This window comes from Haliotis cracherodii, unplaced genomic scaffold (genome assembly GCF_022045235.1).
Source record: "Haliotis cracherodii isolate W230 unplaced genomic scaffold, xgHalCrac1.p SCAF_18, whole genome shotgun sequence".
NCBI lineage: Eukaryota > Metazoa > Mollusca > Gastropoda > Lepetellida > Haliotidae > Haliotis > Haliotis cracherodii.
This window is the reverse complement of record NW_027266273.1, coordinates 4,625,480-4,645,042: the sequence shown is the minus strand read 5'-3', so window position 1 is coordinate 4,645,042 and position 19,563 is coordinate 4,625,480. Positions and strand designations below refer to the sequence as shown.

The 19,563-nt window shown below is 36.9% G+C and overlaps 1 protein-coding gene across 1 annotated transcript in view; it reads right to left on the bottom strand.

Annotated features, from left to right (window-relative positions):
* LOC139466013 (titin-like) overlaps positions 1-19,563 on the bottom strand; it is a 347,974-nt gene that overhangs the window by 171,736 nt on the left and 156,675 nt on the right. Inside the window, exons 98-112 of the mRNA XM_071248028.1 lie at positions 18,678-18,829; positions 17,796-17,977; positions 17,074-17,221; positions 16,231-16,646; positions 6,869-6,963; positions 5,747-5,987; positions 5,079-5,492; positions 4,438-4,557; positions 3,948-4,127; positions 3,200-3,297; positions 2,692-3,050; positions 1,779-1,963; positions 1,190-1,304; positions 754-926; positions 265-376 (exon numbers count right to left, since the gene is read on the bottom strand). Coding sequence (XP_071104129.1) covers positions 265-376; positions 754-926; positions 1,190-1,304; positions 1,779-1,963; positions 2,692-3,050; positions 3,200-3,297; positions 3,948-4,127; positions 4,438-4,557; positions 5,079-5,492; positions 5,747-5,987; positions 6,869-6,963; positions 16,231-16,646; positions 17,074-17,221; positions 17,796-17,977; positions 18,678-18,829 — 2,990 coding nt within the window. The remainder of the gene's footprint in view (positions 1-264; positions 377-753; positions 927-1,189; positions 1,305-1,778; positions 1,964-2,691; positions 3,051-3,199; positions 3,298-3,947; positions 4,128-4,437; positions 4,558-5,078; positions 5,493-5,746; positions 5,988-6,868; positions 6,964-16,230; positions 16,647-17,073; positions 17,222-17,795; positions 17,978-18,677; positions 18,830-19,563) is intronic.

The window sequence follows — 19,563 nt, the reverse complement described above, 5'->3', positions numbered from 1 at the left end:
GAGTGCCAGACAGGGTAACAACAAGTACGATCTTATAACGTCTTTTTGGTATGGGGATTGAACCCCGGACCTTCCACGCTCCGGGCGGAAGCTCTACCACTAGACCTTGGAGGCGGTCTTGCAACTAAGAAATGGACTGCAGAGGATGACTTCATTACCATTCTTTTCACAGTGTTTCAGTTATTGTGATCAGGCATCAAAGAAAAGGCATCAATATTTATATTTTGCATATTTTACAACAAATATTGAGATACGTGTACACACCATTCCACATCAGGTTGAGGCACACCCTTGACCTGGCACTCGAACTTGGCAGGGCCGGAAACTGGGACCAGGGCATCTGAGAGCTTCCTGGTGATGTCTGGCTTCTTGACAGCTGTAGGAAAAACAGTAATATTTACTTGTAAGCAATCATGCTGGAAGTAAAATCTCACAAGAAGATAAATATACTGAAGTTTATTCTTGTAATTTGACCAAGTGTGAAAGCAATGGATTATTGTAATCTGACCAAATGTGAAAGCAATGGATTATTGTCATCTGACCAAATGTGAAAGCAATGGATTATTGTAATCTGACCAAATGTGAAAGCAATGGATTATTGTTTACAAATCAATTATCAAATGGCATTATTCCACAACTTAAAGTTTAGTCATGGGCTCTACACATTGTATCCAGGTGTGGAACTGAACCTGGGGCTTCAGTGAGACGAATGAACACTTTAACAACCTACAAAATAAAAGTATTCCCACTTACGTGTGACCTTGAGGCGTCCATTGCATGATATCTGTCCAGCTGGGTTCTGAGCACGAGCAGTGTAGAGCCCAGCATCTTCAATCTTGACGTTCTTGAGGACCACTGTGTGGGTCTGATCTTTCACCTCAAACTTGATGTCCTCAGACTCCACAAGCTCTTTGTCTCCCTTCAGCCTACAAGGGGGACAACAGCACACACAGTTAACATACATGATGTCGGTTAAGACTCATGTTGTGTAGGGATGCAAACAGCAAGTTGAGTTTATCACAGCTTTAAATAGAATTTCAGTTACAACAATTATGGCTTTCATGAACGAAGGTCAAGGTTATAGCAAATTTTGTATTCTAGAAAAATCTTCATCCGTCCAAGCCCATGAATTTTAGCAAGAAATCAGAGGACCAAGACATCTGTACCAAATATGAGGCATCTCACTCACCATGTGATTGTGGGTTTAGGTTTGCCGGACACGACCACTTCCATACGGAGTTCCTCATGTTCCAGAATCTCGTATGTCTCCAGCTTCTTGATGAATTTGGGACCCTCTTTCTTCTCTGTAAAGGCAAGCAACGGTTATTATCAAACATCAACTGACACAAATCTTTGTAAAGGTGACAGAAAAGTATTACTTGGAGGTGCTTTAAACACATGTCACACAAACTTACATTCCTGAGGACTACACTCAACCACCTGCAGCAAAGTTTCAGTTCAAGTGTATACATTGTAACAAGTGTCATCTGTAAAACTGAAACTAAACAAGTGAGTGAGTGAGTAAGGTTTTACGCCGCTTTTAGCAATATTCCAGCAATATCACGGTGGGGGACACCAGAAATGGTTTTCACACATTGTACCCATGTCAGAAGAAACTAAACAAGATGACACAGTTATTTCTGATTGACTTCAATCCAACTTGCTAGAATTGCTACTTTGCCCAAGCCAAGTTACTTATACAGCAAAATACACTCTTGAGGATATATGATGGCCATTTGCAATGACAAGTTTTTCACCGAGTTATCCCCCTTACTGACCTTCAACAGTGAGTGTGCCCTCGGTCTTGGCTTCTCCAGCCTTGTTGGTGGCGACGACGCTGATGGTGCCAGCATCCTCCACCTCGGTGGGCTCAATGCTGAGAGTATGCTGGGTGTCTGTGTACATCTTGCGCTGGTCGGTATGGAACCTAACACCAGGCTCGATCTTCTCGTCGTTGATAAACCTGAAGTCACATTGTGTGCAGGATGTACAGGATGGTGAAAATTTATTTATTAGCTGGATCATATAGATCTTGAAACCAACATTTGACCACAGAACCAGCCATTCAGGAAACATCCAATGCGTAAGAATGAGTATAGAAGGTTTTATACCACTATAAGCAATACTGAAGCAATATCACAGCTTAGAACACAGCAAATAGACCCATGTGGGGAATCTAACCCAGATCTTCAGCAAAACAAGCAAGCACTTTAACCACCAAGCTACCCAACTGGCCCTATATGTATAGTGAGTGAGTGAGTGAGTGAGTGAGTGAGTGAGTGAGTGAGTGAGTGAGTGAGTGAGTATGGTTTTACGCCACTTTTAGCAATATTCCAGGAATATCACGGCAGGGGACACCAGAAATGGGCTTCACACATTGTACCCATGTCGGTAATCAAACCCAGGTTCTCAGCATGACGAGCAAATGCTTTAACCAAAAGGCTACCCGATTGCCCCCCCTCAATGTATAAGATTTATATCAGATCATTATGAATAATAAACAAATTCAGGTATCAAAATTGGGGCTGAATCAAGACTCAATCAACTTCATTTTAATCAGTTGGCACAATTATTTATATTGCAAATAAGTTTTGATAGATGCTTGCAGGGGTACCAAGAAATTAATTGAAACGAGAATTGGCTGTAAATCAGATACTCATCACTTTCCAACAGTCTCAACTTCATGCCTACCATGTGACCTCTGGCTCGGGAATTCCCTTCACAGCGCAGTCCAGTTTGACAGGACGACCCTCGCGGACCTCCCTGTTTGGCAGCTCTCGTGTGATCTCTGGCGCCTCCATCACTCCTTCAATGGTGATGTTGGTAGTACAGTCTGCAGTGCCAGCACTGTTGGTGGCAACACACTTGTACTCTCCGGCCTGGTCCATGGTTACCTTGACAACCTTCAAAGTGCATGTTTCGTCTTCATAGACTGGCCGATGGTTGGGGAGCATACTGACTGGTTTGTTGTTTCTGAACCATTCTACCTCTGGTCGGGGCAGTCCAGTAACCTTGGCAACAAGAGTCAAGGTCTTTGTTTCCATGATGGTCTGTATCAAAAGAAACAAGAAATTATACATGTCCAAGTTTTACAGTCGTAACAAATTTCAAATTTCAAAATGAGTTTCAACCACAATACAAAATGAAAGATGACAATTAACTACTGGAACTACTGCAATGTAAAGGACAAACAACTCACAGTGTCCTCAATTGTTTCGATGAAGACAGGAGGTTTAGTCTCTTCCTTTGTCTTCAGCAGGAGCGGGGACTCTGAGAGTCTCTCATCACGTTTAATTTCTGAAACAAAGGACATGGTTTAGATAATCTTGTGACCTTATCAGAACTATTACACATCACAGAGGACAAAGTGCATCTTCCTGAGGCAAGGGAGTTAACTGACTAAAAAAGGCCAGTTTCCACCCTTCATCAAACTAGGCTGGATTTTTTAAAACACTGTATGCATGGCAATACTAAGTCCTGCACCATGACTGTAGAATATATATATTTTATGAAAAAAATAAATCTAGAAACGCATACAAAAGCAAGCCTAGCTAACTCTATATGAAATCAGCATATGGAAATATTTATTTTATTTTTTGAGTCAAGAAGGATATTGTGTAATATAAGATTTCAGAGACTAAATGTTTAGTTTAGTCTAGGCAATACTATACACGTATGATGACATCTCCAAAAGATGAAGTCACATTCAATTTTGCCACCTAGAACTTTGAATATCCCTATCAAAAGTTGTGTAGTATTTTATAACATGCACAAGGCATCAGTGACTTGTTTTTGTTAATAGTTTTGTGTTGCTGATTCCATATTTGTTGGATTTATACTTTAACTGCAGCATTTACATGTCAGTAACATCAGCAAAGATTTGAACGATTTATTGGTTTACACTTTGATTGGTTGATACAGAAGTACAAGCATCTGTTATGTCTTACCATTGACAATGAGGGGTATGTCAGCCGTGGCTTCACCCTCGGAGTTGACAGCATGGCAGGTGTAGGTGTCAGCATCGTTGAGTTCTGTGTCCTTGATCTCGAAGCAGTAGGTGTCTTCGTACTTCTCAAAGTGGAACAGCTCCTTGTCATCCAGTTCCTTGTTGTCCCGCTTCCAGGTGACTGAATACGCAATGCATACATGTAACACATATCACACGGACGTCACACACATGTCACACACACAACACGTCACACTCTGACTAACTTATTCATTGCCAATGTCATTATATATATCAACAAAGTCTCTTCTTTTATCAGTATTATTCACATCCTTTCATTAGTTTCCTTTTTGAAAACAAACAAACATAATGATTGCATTGTATCTAAAAACATATGTTGCATGTTCTTAGAGTGCACTCACACAAAGCCATGATAGTGCTTTGATTATCACAACATGACTTATCACTGAAAAACTAGTGTTCAGTTTTACCTGTGGGCTTGGGCATTCCAATGGCCTTGACAATGAACTTGGCCTGGTCATGTTCGCGAACTGTGACATTTTCTGGAACCTTGATGAACTCAGGTGGGGAGAGTTTCTCCTCTGGCTCTTCTGAAGACAGAAAAAGGTTCACTGGTCATCATGTGTCACCACCAGTAATAACACCACCATCAGTCCATCATGAACACAAAGTATCACAAATAATCATATGACTATTTCCATTCTAGTCAAGGAGGTAGAGAGACTTTAAAGTCTTGTTCAAGATTATTTCACTCCTATAGAGATGCACATACACATCAGTATGTGGCTGCTTTAAGTCTGAACTAATGCCAGTTTTATAGTTCCAGCCAACTGAGATACCATGTTGCAGCTTAATTAACATACATGACCCACTTAGTTTACTGAATCCGAACCGACCATTCCTTGTTTTATCCCCAATCTTGAGCACCAGATCGGGTCCATTCTCGATTGAGACATTGTACTAAACATGTGAAACAAAACATATTCTAAAATATCTGTTCTTAAAATCCTGGATGGATGAACAAAGTGGATTTTTAATGAACTGAACTAAGTTTGTTAGAACCACTTGGCTGTAGTCTGTACACTCTTAAATGACTTGAAACATGTCCTACCTTCAACAAACAGCTCAGCCTTGGTCTTGTCTGAGCCAGCAGGGTTCGTGGCCTCGCAGGTGTAAGTGTCATCATGGTCTGGCTGAACACTGACAATGATCAGGGAAGTCTCGTTGTCCTCAGCGTAGTCAATTTTGAAGTCTTTGTCCGTCTTTGTGATCTCCTTGTCATTCTTGTACCAGATGAGTTCAGGAGATGGAATACCAGTTGCCTTGCAGGTGAACTTGGCAGTCTCTCCAATCTTTGTCTCCACAGTCTCGATCTGGATGATGAACTTGGGAGCAACCATCTTTGGTGCTTCTTCGACAACCACCTCCTCCACCTGTGGGATCTCCTCAACAACAGGAACTTCCTCCTGAGGAATCTCTTCCTCAACAACAGGTTCCTGCTCCTTGGGTTCCTCAACAGGTTTGGCTGATAAAGAAAATTTTAGTTATTATTCATTCTTACAATATCTTAAACACTTTGAACACTAAAACCCAGTACAAGATCTTAATAAGGAAATAGTACCATTAATGCCAACATTACAAAATTATTCATCAATCAACCCATTTCAAAATTTTCAGGACCATAGGTGCCAATTCGTTTGGATTTGTGCCAGAGATAAGTATAACACACAAAGCACTGGTTATTTATTTCAATAAATTAAAGTACTGTTTAATACTTACGTTTGACAACCAATTCAGCTGAGCATTCTGCTTGACCGAATGGATTGGTTGCCTTGACAACATATTTTCCTTCATCTTCTGGAAGGATCTCATAGACTTCAAGATGATGGAGACCATCTTCCTCAAAGATCATGTAGCGGCCTTCATCCTGCAGCTCCTTGGTGTTGTAGAAGAACTGGATCTCTGGCGTCGGCTCTCCAACCACCTGGCAGGTGAACTCGGCTGTCTCCCCCTCCTCAACCTGCAACATGCGTAACGACGATGCAGTGCACATGATCATCAAAACAATCTGATTAAAATCAGATCTTAGTTTTCGCTACCGCTAAGCAAAGATCTGAGGACATCCTATAACGGGTCACGTCAGAATGACCTTTCGCTAATTTTGACCGACCAATGAAATGACTGACAAGAAATCGACATTAGCCAATAAGAAGGCAGCTTTCTCGCGTTTTACGACACTAGTTTCAAACTGATAAGAACATTCTGGAATGGCTTAAAGATGGCTTAGATTGTATGGATATAATCATAAAACCTGTAACTGCCGTTCCGAATACCCCGTGTTAAATATTTTGTGGTTGCATGATTAGAAAATACATTCTGACTGTCACTTTCATGATCTGGTAAGCGACGCTCTGATTGGTTGGATGAAAGGTCGTTCTGACGTGACCCTTATTGGGATGTCCTCAGATCTTTGTTTAACATAGTGAGAACTAAGATCTCATTTGAATGAGATTGTCATGTAAACAATATTGAATAGTGAACAAGTGATTGGTACACATGTGCTTACAGAAGTTGATAGTTACAGCCAGTGATTGAGTATGGTGTCATATAATCTCTGTATAAGTCCATTCATATAATTGTCACAGCTATTTTGTCCTTTACACCAAATGGAATCTGTTCCGGCAGAAAGTCTTAACTGGTTATTCTCTTGCATTGACAATTTATATTCAACCAGCTTATTACAATATCTTAGCCATATCATGCAATGGGCCCCCAAAAGACTTTACACATTGTGCCCATGTGGGGAGTCAAACCCAGATCTTTGGCATGGCAATGCAATGCTGTAACCACTTGACTAACCAACCATGTGAACATTATAATAGGGATATAAGGAAGACTCACAGTCTCAGTCTTGATGGTAAGGACAAACTCAGGTGCCCGGCCTGCTGGCACTTCCTCCAGTTTATCTTCCTCTGGTTCAATGACTTCCTCCACAGCTGAAGGATAACAATAACATTGCCATGAACATTCAAATCTACTGGCTGCTTGACATTATATTCAAACATTTTTACACAGAAAAATAAAAAAACTATACAGATTCTATACACTACATGATAAAATTTATTGAAAGAAGCAAATTGGTAATTGCCAAAGCAAGAAAATATAAGCTACAAAATATCTTACCTTGCCATAAGTATGAAACATGTTTAGAATAATACACTAGGTCAAAATATTTCCATATAGTCATTCATTCATTCTTTTCTTAATCATTAATTTCACATTTCATTCATTCATTTATTCATTCATTCATTCATTCATTCATTCATTCATTCATTCATTCATTCATTCACAGACTTTCATTCATTCATTTCTTGCCATTTTCATTCTTTCCTTTCATTCTCCAAATTCAAACCATTTGTGATTTATATTCTCTCAAACTGTGAAGGGGATTAGTTCAACAAATCCTATTTACATACCCAAGAAAATATCATAAACCTATTTCTGGCAACCTCTTAACACAGTAGTGATACTATTTCAAAATTGTGTTCACCATGCCCACCCACAGACTCTATGTTGGACAGCACAGTGCTGACTTACCATGTTTACTGTAATAGTGCAGATATATTTCCTTGATCCTAACATTACCACACAGAGTGATGGCCGTAATGCTGGGGGCCATTCCACCTCCTCAACACACCTCACATGACAGGTCTACAGCATCACCACATCCAGGAAATACTGGTGGTTATGTGTGAAATATAATTCCTTATCCACTTGGCCATCTGAAGAACTCATACTGAATTTTGCACTTATTCTTCCAGGAATCTCTGTCAAAAATCACAATCCTGGTGAGAGCCTCCTCTTGTTAAACAGATCTTGTATAATCCAGCATCCAATTTTTGAAAATAATTTTGATATTACAATTATTTCAATATTTTGAATGTGTTCATTTTAGGAGCATGCATAAGTCAGTGTTCCTGTTTTAGATCTGACTTGAATCCCTGTTCTTGGATGAAGTTGATAATCTCCAAATCAAAATACATCCATCATATCCAAACGCTTTTCGTTGTTTGTGTCGCTACCAATACCCAATCTCACAGACACCTGCACTCCAGGAGCAGAGATTTATACATGAACAAATTTGTCCCACACCTACGTCTGTACCTCTTGAGCCTGGCCAAGCGTGGCCTTGTCATAGATCTAGTTACCATTCTTCATTAATTAATCTCATGTCCACCTGTTTCAACTCAACTGAACCTATTAAAAAGATCCATAATTCAGCACATGCGAGAAATTAAACCCTGACATGACCTCCACAGAAGTAACATACGATAAAATATTGACATGGTCTGTCCAACGTTTTGAACCCAACTGACTGGTGAGGGAGTGAGATCGACAGATTGAATGTCTGCCAATTTTATCTTATCAACCTGACAGTTGGTATCTAACTTGAGAGACCACATTGGCTTGTTTTATTGCCATTGGATCAACACTCAACATATTTGCTTACAAGATCGGGTCAGAGGTAAAAAACATTTTGGGATATATCTATTTGAAGACATACTTCTAGATTGAGCGGTTTAATCAATATCAACTTGTAAAAAGTGACATTTTAGTTTACATGAATATAACAATGTCGACCTGACTGGAGGAAATGTGATCATGATTTCAATGGGAACTGAACACATTTATGGCTATGTTTTTGTCAGTGGTGAAAGGGAATTCTTGTCTATTGGTGACAGGTGATTTTGTCCTGATTGATTTCAGCAGATGATTAATGGTCGTACTTTGACCATGACTAGTTCAGTGAGTTTACAACACCATTGTGTTACATGGTAGTGCTCCCGTTAACATTCAGAGAATACAGGCCAGTTTCTGCTTAGTAAGTAATACTTGCTACATAGGTTGTACAAAGGCAACTGGTGGATTACAAACTGATTTCAATATCAGCTTCTTTATATGATATTAGTAAGGACACGACAAAATAATGATTTGTTCTTTGGTTCTCAAGTACGATTTTGCAAAAATTTAGCAGCCCCCAAAATGTGGAATGTGGAATATAAACTTTATTGTTGGCTATTAAACTATTTAAAAAAAAACAACAACAAAAAACAACTATTACAAAATATGAATTCAGTAATATCTTATCATTTGCATTACACTAGTGGGTGTGTGATGAAGAGAAAATATTGTATCTTTTCAGTCATTGAGAGTAATTAATGTAATTTATGAAAATTGGATAAAGAATGGAAGAACAAAGTTTCAATTTGGTGTGACCTGACCTATTGACATAATGTTAAGCTGATTCTTTAAAAATATGTGTTTAATTTATGATACCACCCCTAAATTGCATGCCTTTCAGAGAATGCATGAATTACATACATTGTGAACACACCAACGCAAGTATTCAGTTTGTCTAGAAGGGATTGTGTATGTGTCTCGCTAAACCTGTTATGTCAGTGTGTCTATGCGGTGTAACATTGCTTGTGTTAGCTGTTGTTCAGCCACTATGTAAGTATTAGGGTACTTATTGAATTAAATTTCTGTGGACATACTGCAGAATGCACTGCTGCTTAACATTAGAGTTGAACTTTCCCGTTGTTTACTCTTTTGAAATGTCTCATTCAAACTGTACGATCCTGTACGCTGCATACTTACACACACGACTTCCACTCACTCAACCGTCATGCTTAAAAATCATTCATTTGTTAAGAGATCCTAATTCAACAAGATTTGTTTATTCGTTGTTGAATACCCCACTCAGCAATACAACAGCTATGTGACGACACGCTGTAAATAATCAAGTTTGGACAAGATAATCCAGTGATTGATAGCATGAGCAATGATCCACACAGTCAGGGTACCATGACATGCATCAACCACGTTGAGTCTGACCACTTGATCATTTAGTCACCTCTTACAAGTGAGTGAGTGAGTGATTGAGTTTGATTTTACGCCGTTTTTAGCAATATTCCAGCAATATCACGGCATGGGACACCAGAAATGGGCTTCACACATTGTACCCATGTCGGGAATCGATCCCGGGTCTTCGGCGTGACGAGCGAACACTTAAACCACGAGGCTACCTGACCGCCCCCTTACAAATCAGTGAGGTTTTACACTGCTTTTAACAATATTCCAGCAATATCAGGGCAGGCACCTCTTACAACCAGCACATGTTACAGGGGACAAATTCTAACTTGGCATTCCCAACAAGAATAAGTCTACAGATATTAGATATCATATGTGTCTCATAAAAATATGGAAAAAAACTAATAAAAGAATTAAGTTAATAAACACTATACAACAATATACTCAAACATGCACACTCTAATTCAAGCCAAACAACATGCATAATGAAAAATGGTATATGATATTATTATGGATACCTTAATTAGTTTGTTTCAGACATGTTTTTAGCAATATTCTCTTATCTATTATTTTATAACATCTCATGTCATCTTACATTGGACTAATACGTCAATATCAGCTTGGTCCGATCCAGCCTCATTCTCAACGGTCAACGTATATACAGCTGTGTCAAAGGTCGTTGGAAGCGAAATGGTCAAGGTTGCACTTCTGGGTGTTGACGCTACTTGAAGCCGGTCATCAACAGCCAATGGTCGGCCGTTGACCGACCATCTGATTGAAGGGGTAGGGATACCTTCAAAACTACAGGGAATATGGATTGTCTCCCCTGTTGTTACCTCAACTGCAGATGGCGCCATAATTATGTGGGCTGGTACTGCAAGGGTTAATGATAAAGAAATCCTGTATTTCAATTTCTACCAATATTTATAATGTTTTTCAGTCAATTCAGAAATGAATAACAAGAACATTAATTAAGGACAGTGCCAGAAGTGGGGATGTGATTTATTTCACACCAAACCAGTTTTTCAGTTTCTTTACAATATTTCATGAATTTGAACTAATTTGAACAAGACCTTTTTTTCATTATTTTATAATCATTTATTCATTTCTTATATGTTATAAATGGTATGTTTTTGATATATCCATTTCAAAAAGACTTTGATATATTTTCTGGCAAAAAAAGGCTAAAACATCCTTTCCAAATAATAAAATCTATAAAAATAGAGACATAAACTGGTCTGGATTTATTATGGAGGTGAGCATATGTGAGGGGGGATGATATTATGAGGATTGTTATTGTGAATGGCATGATGGTGAGTTGAATATGTGAATACAATTGCTTGTAACAATATATGACACTGCAATTTTCCTAAAATCATATCAAGAGTGTCGTCAAATCTCTTTTAAGTTTTCAGTTAACCTTGCCACTTAATAAGACAGCTGCCCTGTCATTGCTGAAAGGTTACTATCACTTCCTCTCTTTCTGATGATGAGATCAATGCAAATATTTAAAATGGAAGTTTGGGGTCAAGGTCAGCGCATTCAGTGACAAACATTCCTTCACTAGAGATGTTACAGGTAAGTGATGAAGAAGAATTTCAAACAGGTAGAAGATGTTTATTCTTTGTAAATATTTGGTAGGAGATGTCACCGCTTCTATTAAAAATTGGATTACAATCGTTTCTCTATTTTCACGTTTTTCTCTTGCCTTGGTATATTTGCAGTACCTGCTTGAAAATCGTTAGAGACATCTTTTTCAGAAATTTCATACAAATTTTCACCAGATCAGTTCTCATAAAGGGTTAATTCAGGTTCTTTGTTATGCCATTTGGAAAATGGAAAACAACGAAATACCATACTCATCCTAAAAATCATCACAGGCCATTTTGTAACATTCTTGTTTCAAAACATTGACATTGTATTTCAAAATTGTTATTAATTAATTAGTTTACTAAAGTTAAATTTCACATGGAGCCTATTCAAAGATATGTCAAAATGTCACACTTTCCTCCATGGCAGGATTTTGTCATAATTATATTTTATCCAAAATATTACATACCATCTGCACACAAAAATATTAAGATCAAATTTGTGAAAAAAGTGATATTAGGTTGTCTATAATACCAACTGGGGAAGTATATATACAAAAAGCCAAATGACATTAAAATTAAGGCATATAGAATTTCTAAATCATTATCTTATCTTTCTACAAAAATAAGTACATTAAGTACTTAAACCCTTATCAATGGAGGCTAAAGGCTTTTCTTCAAAACATTAAGTCACTGATCCTGAATAGAGAGCGGTTATAAAAAGCATGCCTGTCTGTGATTTAGGAGTGCAGCTAAAAGTATGCTGATAACCAAGGCTATCCACCTTTGGCTGCACCCCAAGGTAATATTATCCAAGTGGAACAGTGATAATGAAGGTTATAGGCAGCTATATCAAGGATATAAAGGGTTAATGATGTATGAAGGGTTAACAAGTAACCACGGACAAACTACATGAATACCTCACAATAACACCAGATATTTGTGTCAAAAGTATTTGTCAGTTTGCACATTGGGGTTAAAAGGCTTGTATGTTTATCAATAGGTATTTAATGATTGGTTTGTGAACACACCCTTGAGATCTGTCAATTACTCTCTGATGGGATGTCTTTTATCAAGCCGACCAGATGGTATTTAACCCTTTGGGTTTCATATTCAGTGATGCTAACACACTGATAATAAGCTCAGTCTGAAAGTAGAAAATTACATTCTTGCCTGATGAGATTTATAGATAACCTGGAATTTCTTCCTGATCGAAGGTTAAGTGTGTAATTAATCAATAAGATATGACTGCGTTTGGCCGTGAAAGGGTTAATATCTGACTCACTGGATGGTTGACATTGCTGTCATAGTTTTATTTTGTAAAGAACACAATTATTTACTATTTTTTATCTGTCAGACAAGGACAGACCAATTTATTTCTGTGTTTATTGATGAAACAACCTTAAATATTTTAACAGTGAAAAAGATAATAAAAGTTTTTTAAATAAAAATAAGTTTATGTATAGTGTAGTCTACTTGTAATCTAACCTTTATATTAAAAGTGTTTTCAGAAAAATAATGTTAAAACATTATATTTTAATTGAAAACATTTTTTCTTCCTGCATTTTGACCAAGAAATCCTAAAAACAAATAATTGACTAGTTTTGGCCTAAATATTACTAATAACCCTTAAAAGGTTACATTTTACACAAAAATATGTTGAAATCTATACTGCTATCATATACCTTTTTATATTATTGTCACATTATCACATCTCTCTAATATTTTATTTATGAATTTATACTATGAAACTGAATTGGATTTTTCAAAATATTTTACACATATTCCTGACAATGAAAACTGATAGTTTGCAAACTTAAATATTATTTTGACACATGTTTCCGCATGAAAGTCAACAGCATTAGCTACAGCCATCTTGTTTGTGTTCTGTCTCAGAAACTCAATATACCTAGGGATACAGCTCATTGCCTGTGTGAACCAGCTTGGGACACACCTTATAAATAATTCATGCTCAACAGGTTTCTGTTTCATGTGACTCACGACCTGTGGGATATTTACCAAAGTCTTTGTAATTCATGTTTAGTTCATTTCATGTTGACTCATGTCAATTCCTTAATATAAAATGTGAATCACCATATTTACATTATTTTCTACCTTTAAGCAATAAAATATCTGTCTTTAATTTTAACATTTTTTAAAGGAATCTAGAAGTAAAATCTAGAATCTTAGAAAGCAAGCACCACTGGTTAAGAGCCTCAAAATATACACACTAACGATTACTTTATTTGAGAAATAATGATGTTTTTTTCTGTATATAATAACACATACGAGTGTACATATCAGGTTTGATTGACAAGTGTGATGTTATCACAAGATGACCTGGGTGATACATTTCGAAGAAGTGGTGTATGTATGTCATTGTATACTATAGGTCAGTGAGTGTGGATCGTATAGTGATAAATTAATCATTATCATCTTTGTGGCCAAGTAATTTGAGCTGACAACTTTTTAAATAGTTTACTCAAATAAATAAAGATTTAGTCAAGTATATGTGTATCTTACAGATATCTTTTTTTACAATAAAATGTTCTAAGAAAAGTTGTTGTGTGGTAAGTAAGGTTGAGCTTATTACTTCATCTCTATTGCATTTAAATTCAGTCAACATCAAATCTGATTCCATAGATTATACCCTTTATTTCGGTATATTGTGAGGTATTCATTTCATATTACAATGATAGAAAACGTTTTTCTGAAAACTGTTCACAAAATATATTGTGTATTTCATCAAGGTATAACCAAATAAAAACAACTCATACAAATCTGAAAAACATTTTCTTTCTTGTAATATATTCTGTTTTCAACAGAAAGGCATCTACATTGAAGCTAGATGATATTACACACTACAGGGAAGGCACAAACAGTTAAATAGTTTATTGAGAAAAATGTGAATACATCAGGCAGGGGGAGATAACTCCCCTAATATCACAATCACGAGAATCAATGGAGGATGATACACATTCAGGCATGCAGATGGTTACATTCAAGCAGATATCAAATCAGTATCTATCTTCTTAAAGGCAATAAGTACAAAATATTCGGAACAAAAAAACTTACGCATCAAAAATATTTTTGGCGATATTTATGTCTGTAGGGCCAGAACACAATTTCATAAAAATATCCCCAAAATATTCATGATCATTAACTTTTTTGTTCAGTATACTTCATCGACTCTGATCATGAACTTCGTATTTAATGATTCAATACTGTTTTTTCAGACAACTTGTATTCAGTGTTATTATGCAAATGGTAGACTCTCTTGTCAGAATTGTATACAAATTGTAAATTGTATATTTTACTGATGTTGAATAATATTATATCCATAATATTGAATAATATTTTATCCAACATATTTTAAAGAACACTTATACTAATTGCTGGAATTAAGATACTGAAAATGGCTTGTGATATATAAAGGCACTGAACACACTGGTAATAATTCTTTTGAATTTATATTAAAATACATCAATAAGGTCACTAAACTCTTGTATTTGATAACAAACATGTCCGACATATTGTCTACCAATAGTCCATTTATTTGGTATAATAAATAGTAAAAGCTATGAAATTGTTAACACATATATTGTCACAATATAGATGGGTGAGTAATGGGGGAATGATAATGAATATGATATGTAGATATGATTATGTTGATATATTCATGCTGCTGCTAAAATGATATGATAACATGATCAAGCAAAATGACCCACTGCCATTATCAACTGGAATTACATACGAGTAATCACTTTTCAAACACATGGTTCTCATTACTAAATTACTAATTACTAAATCATACTAATTACTAAATCAGACACCCAGTAATATGCAGTAAATATATAAAACTATTAAAGCATATCAGTAAATGAAAATTTGATAAAACAATTTATATCAAAAGAGCATTAGTCTGCAAAAAATAATGAAATGATAAAATTAAAAGGCTAAAACTTGACAGGAATTTAACCCATCAACTTATAACAAATAGAGAGATAAAAATTTGTAAGTTTGTCTGCCAACAAACTTTTAATCACTCATTAACATTAAACATATTTGATATATACAAAGCTATTTTGTACAATACAAGTGTGTTGCTTCTTATTTGCACTGTACAAAATATGTGTCTTGTCTTTTCAATTCAAATATAAGTTTTAGCCATATATTGGCAGGAAGGAGATATTTGTATCTGTACATATATCAGATTTGGATAGTACCTTCAAACATACTTTTAACTTTTATAAATAAAGCAAATGTTTTGCAAAACACTTTTAATTTGCAATAAACAAGAAATATATGTCTAAATTTGGATCATATTTTGAGACTAATTATTTTTTAAAGTTTCCTTAATCATGCTATATTTGTCATAGGTAATTATCATGCAATCAACATCATGCATTCAATTCAACTTGTAACATGGCCATGCATGGATATTCTGTAGCCATAATAGTGGGCCTCAACCCTACATGCACCATATAGATATCATACAGGTATCTTCAATATGTCAAAAGGATAAACTATAAGTCTATGCTATAAAACTGAAATGGTTTGATCGAACAGAGGTTTAAATAACACATGATTATAACAGAACGAATATAACATTCTACACAACAATTAGCTGTGATATTGTAGGACAAACAATGGGATTCAAACATGCAGATTTGTTAGGATGATATAGACTGGAACACACCATGCTCTTGTTGAGAACTCGACACAACGTGTACAAAACTGTGGGGGTTATATGCAGAACAGTCATCAACATGCTATAAGTCAGAACTAGAACATCAAACAGACCTTCGGGAATGATCTTTGCTGATGTCGAGTCATCACCAGCCACGTTGGAAGCTTTACACGTGTATGTCTTTTCCGTGTCCTCGAGAGTAACGTCCTTGACCTCTAGGATGTAGTTATCATCTCTGGAGGTGATCTTATATTTGGGACTGTCCTTGAGTATGACTGTGTCGGACATCCATATGACCTCGGGTTTAGGAAGGCCAGTGATGGTACACTCTAAGTGAGCAGTGTCCTTCACCTTCACTGTAACATCAGAGAGAGGCTTGGTGACCTTTGGTGCCTCAACGTGGACAAGGACCTCGGCACTGCATGAGGCGACACCCTTTTCATTGACAGCTTTAACTGTGTAGTCACCTTCATCATCCAAAGTGCATTTGTCAAATGTCAAGGTCACATTTTCTTCAATATATTCGATCCTGCAAAGAGACAAATTATTTTTGTAAAGCATTTGAAATGAAGTTAATTGAAAGGCAAAACAGCCCACACAACTCCTTTCCGACAAGAGGACAACAGGACAACAGGACCAAGAAATATAGTTGCCCAACAATTTGGAGATGGTATTATAATGTACATATCAAGTTGTCTAGTCTAAGAGCTAAGAACTGCATTCAAGAAACTGTACAGTCACAAGAAGATGAGTAAAAATTATTTGCTAAATAATTCTGTTGAAACTCTTTGAAAGACATTTTGACTTTGGTAAGACAGGAAATTCATGGATGGAAGAACCATAAATATTCTCTGTGATGCTCTTGCATTATTTCCATCAAGGCTTCTGATGAAATTAACAATCTCTGTTAGTTTAATTTGTGATGAGTAACATGAGAAACACATGAGAATGCCTACTTGTATTTGTCACCCTTGACCTCCTTATTGTCATGGAGCCATGTCACTTCTGGGCGTGGTACACCGGTGACCTGACACTGGAGGGTGACAGTCGTGTCTAGTTCTACTTCAGTGTCCTTCAGTGGTGTGATGAAGGAAGGAGCTTCTCCTACACAAAAAGGACATGAAATAATTGTCTCAGCACTCTTCTTCTCACCATCTTACATTTGATAAGGCACATGCTGAAACACATTCCTTTCACCCATTATCTCCGCCAAATATTATTGCCATTTTATTTGATTTGTTTTGTTTGTTGTTAAACGCCACACTCAGCAATATTCCAGCTATATGACGGTGGTCTGTATATAATCAAGTCTGGACCAGACAATCAAGTAATTGATATCACAAGCATCGATCAACGCAATTGGGATTGATGACATCCATCAACCAAGTCAGTGAGTTTGACCACCCGATCCGTTAGTTGCCTCTTACGACAAGCATAGTCAGCCATTTGACTGTTTAATTTAAAATCACATTAATTATGCAATATCAAAAATACCACTAAAACTACTGGTACCTTCAGTGTAACCATGATAAGGTATCACAGCATGTAAGAAATTTGACAAATTATTCCAAATTCTAAACCAATCAATCTTAAGAAAACACACTCCATACAATATGCATGTACTATATACTATTTACATTAAATCTAGTTACAAACATGCTGAGAAACATGTACTGACCAGCTGGGTTGACAAGAAGTTCAGAGGTTGTTTTGGCCTTGCCAGCCGTGTTGATGGCAACACAGGTGTAATCTGCTTCGTCGTCGATGGTGGAGTTCCTGATGGTGAGGGTGTAGGTGTTGTCTTCGAGCTTCTCAACTGTCACACGCTCATCGAACTGGATTTCCACCTCATCACGATACCTACACAAAAATATGGGTTTACTGACAACTTATAATACTACGATTGTAATATCAGTCCTTAAACCTATATTGAGAATGAAATACTTACTTCCTTTGGAATTATTCTGCATAGATAGTAAAAACATTGAATTTGGATTTCATGTTGTTGCCTGAACAATAACAAAAGAAAGTACATACTTGAAGGAAAAGCCAGTTTCAATTTATTCAGGGAGGCTGGAAAAAACTTTGGATTACTTTATGAATTCTGTCTCATGAGTTTCAGCCAACAAGTACACGCGGCATACTAGATAACAAAACGTCCACTCATCATGTGTAAAAAATGCCATATATGGCCAGACAAAATTGAAATGTAAAATGAAAATGCTATCAGGGTTGATTTGATTTTTTTTTGCAAACAATGTATAAACAAAAAATGACTTATAAGTAAACACCACTAAAAAGATTATGTTCTTCAAAATTCATATGCTCTTCCATGATGAAGAAAAACAAAGTCTGTCTAAGGTACATGACAGAAATAAGGATCACAAAAATTGTTAAATTGCTAGAATTATTTTGCAAAGGATGATTACACCTCTTAACAAACCATATATAGTTCAATGTGATCCTGTCAAGCATCTGTCGATTTCAGATCTAGTATCACAAACAGGATAGGATAGGAAACAAAAAGCGATACAATAAAATATGTCAAGTGAAGACCTACCATTTGAGCTCTGGTTCAGGAGTTCCTGTGACCTTGATGGTCAGGGTCACTGTAGTTCCCTCTGTGACCTCCTGGTTCTTGAGTTCCTGCAGGAACTTGGGGGCGAGTGTGATCTCGACGCTGATGTCCTCCACTGTGGTCCTGTCCTCCACCTAGATGTACACACACACACACACATGACATTGGGGGAGATGGTATTTGGAGGAGGACAGATCTGATGAGCACACAGAACAAGACTGACAGGACGGAGATGAATGACATACCCTGAACAGAGAGCATTGGATGATGATGTAGTGATCTGAGGTTCATGCTGTTTTCAACAATATTCAGTCATATCCAGCATGTCAACTAAATGTGGTGATAAGTCTAACTTGGTACTGGTCCCAAAACCAGGGAAATTGGGCATGGCACGGACAGACTGATTATTAAACATATTTTGTTGTCCAAAAAGACAATGGGATTGGGCATGAGTGCAACACTTAATACGGTGGAGGGTCCGAGGTGATGCAGGTCTTAGACCTTTACCACTTGGTGAAACCCACGAGCACGTGTATGGTGCTGACAAACCTAAAAACAATCAGGGTGAACCGGGATTCCAACCCAAAATCACAGGTTTCTAGTATGCCCAAGAGTAATAACGGCACTTTCATCTACTAGGCCGCCTGTGCCCCCGGATGCAACAATAAGACCCGTGGGCCCCTGGATAATGGTGCAATATTTTCCCTCTGTTGAGAACCTTAGTAGAGGGATTTGCATTGGACTACATCTATTTGGAGTTAAAAAATAAGCTGCTGAAAATCAATCACTTCTCCCAAAAAACAATGACAAAATTGTGTGTCACAGATCTATTTTGTCCATTCTACAACATCCAGTATTCACAGGCCCA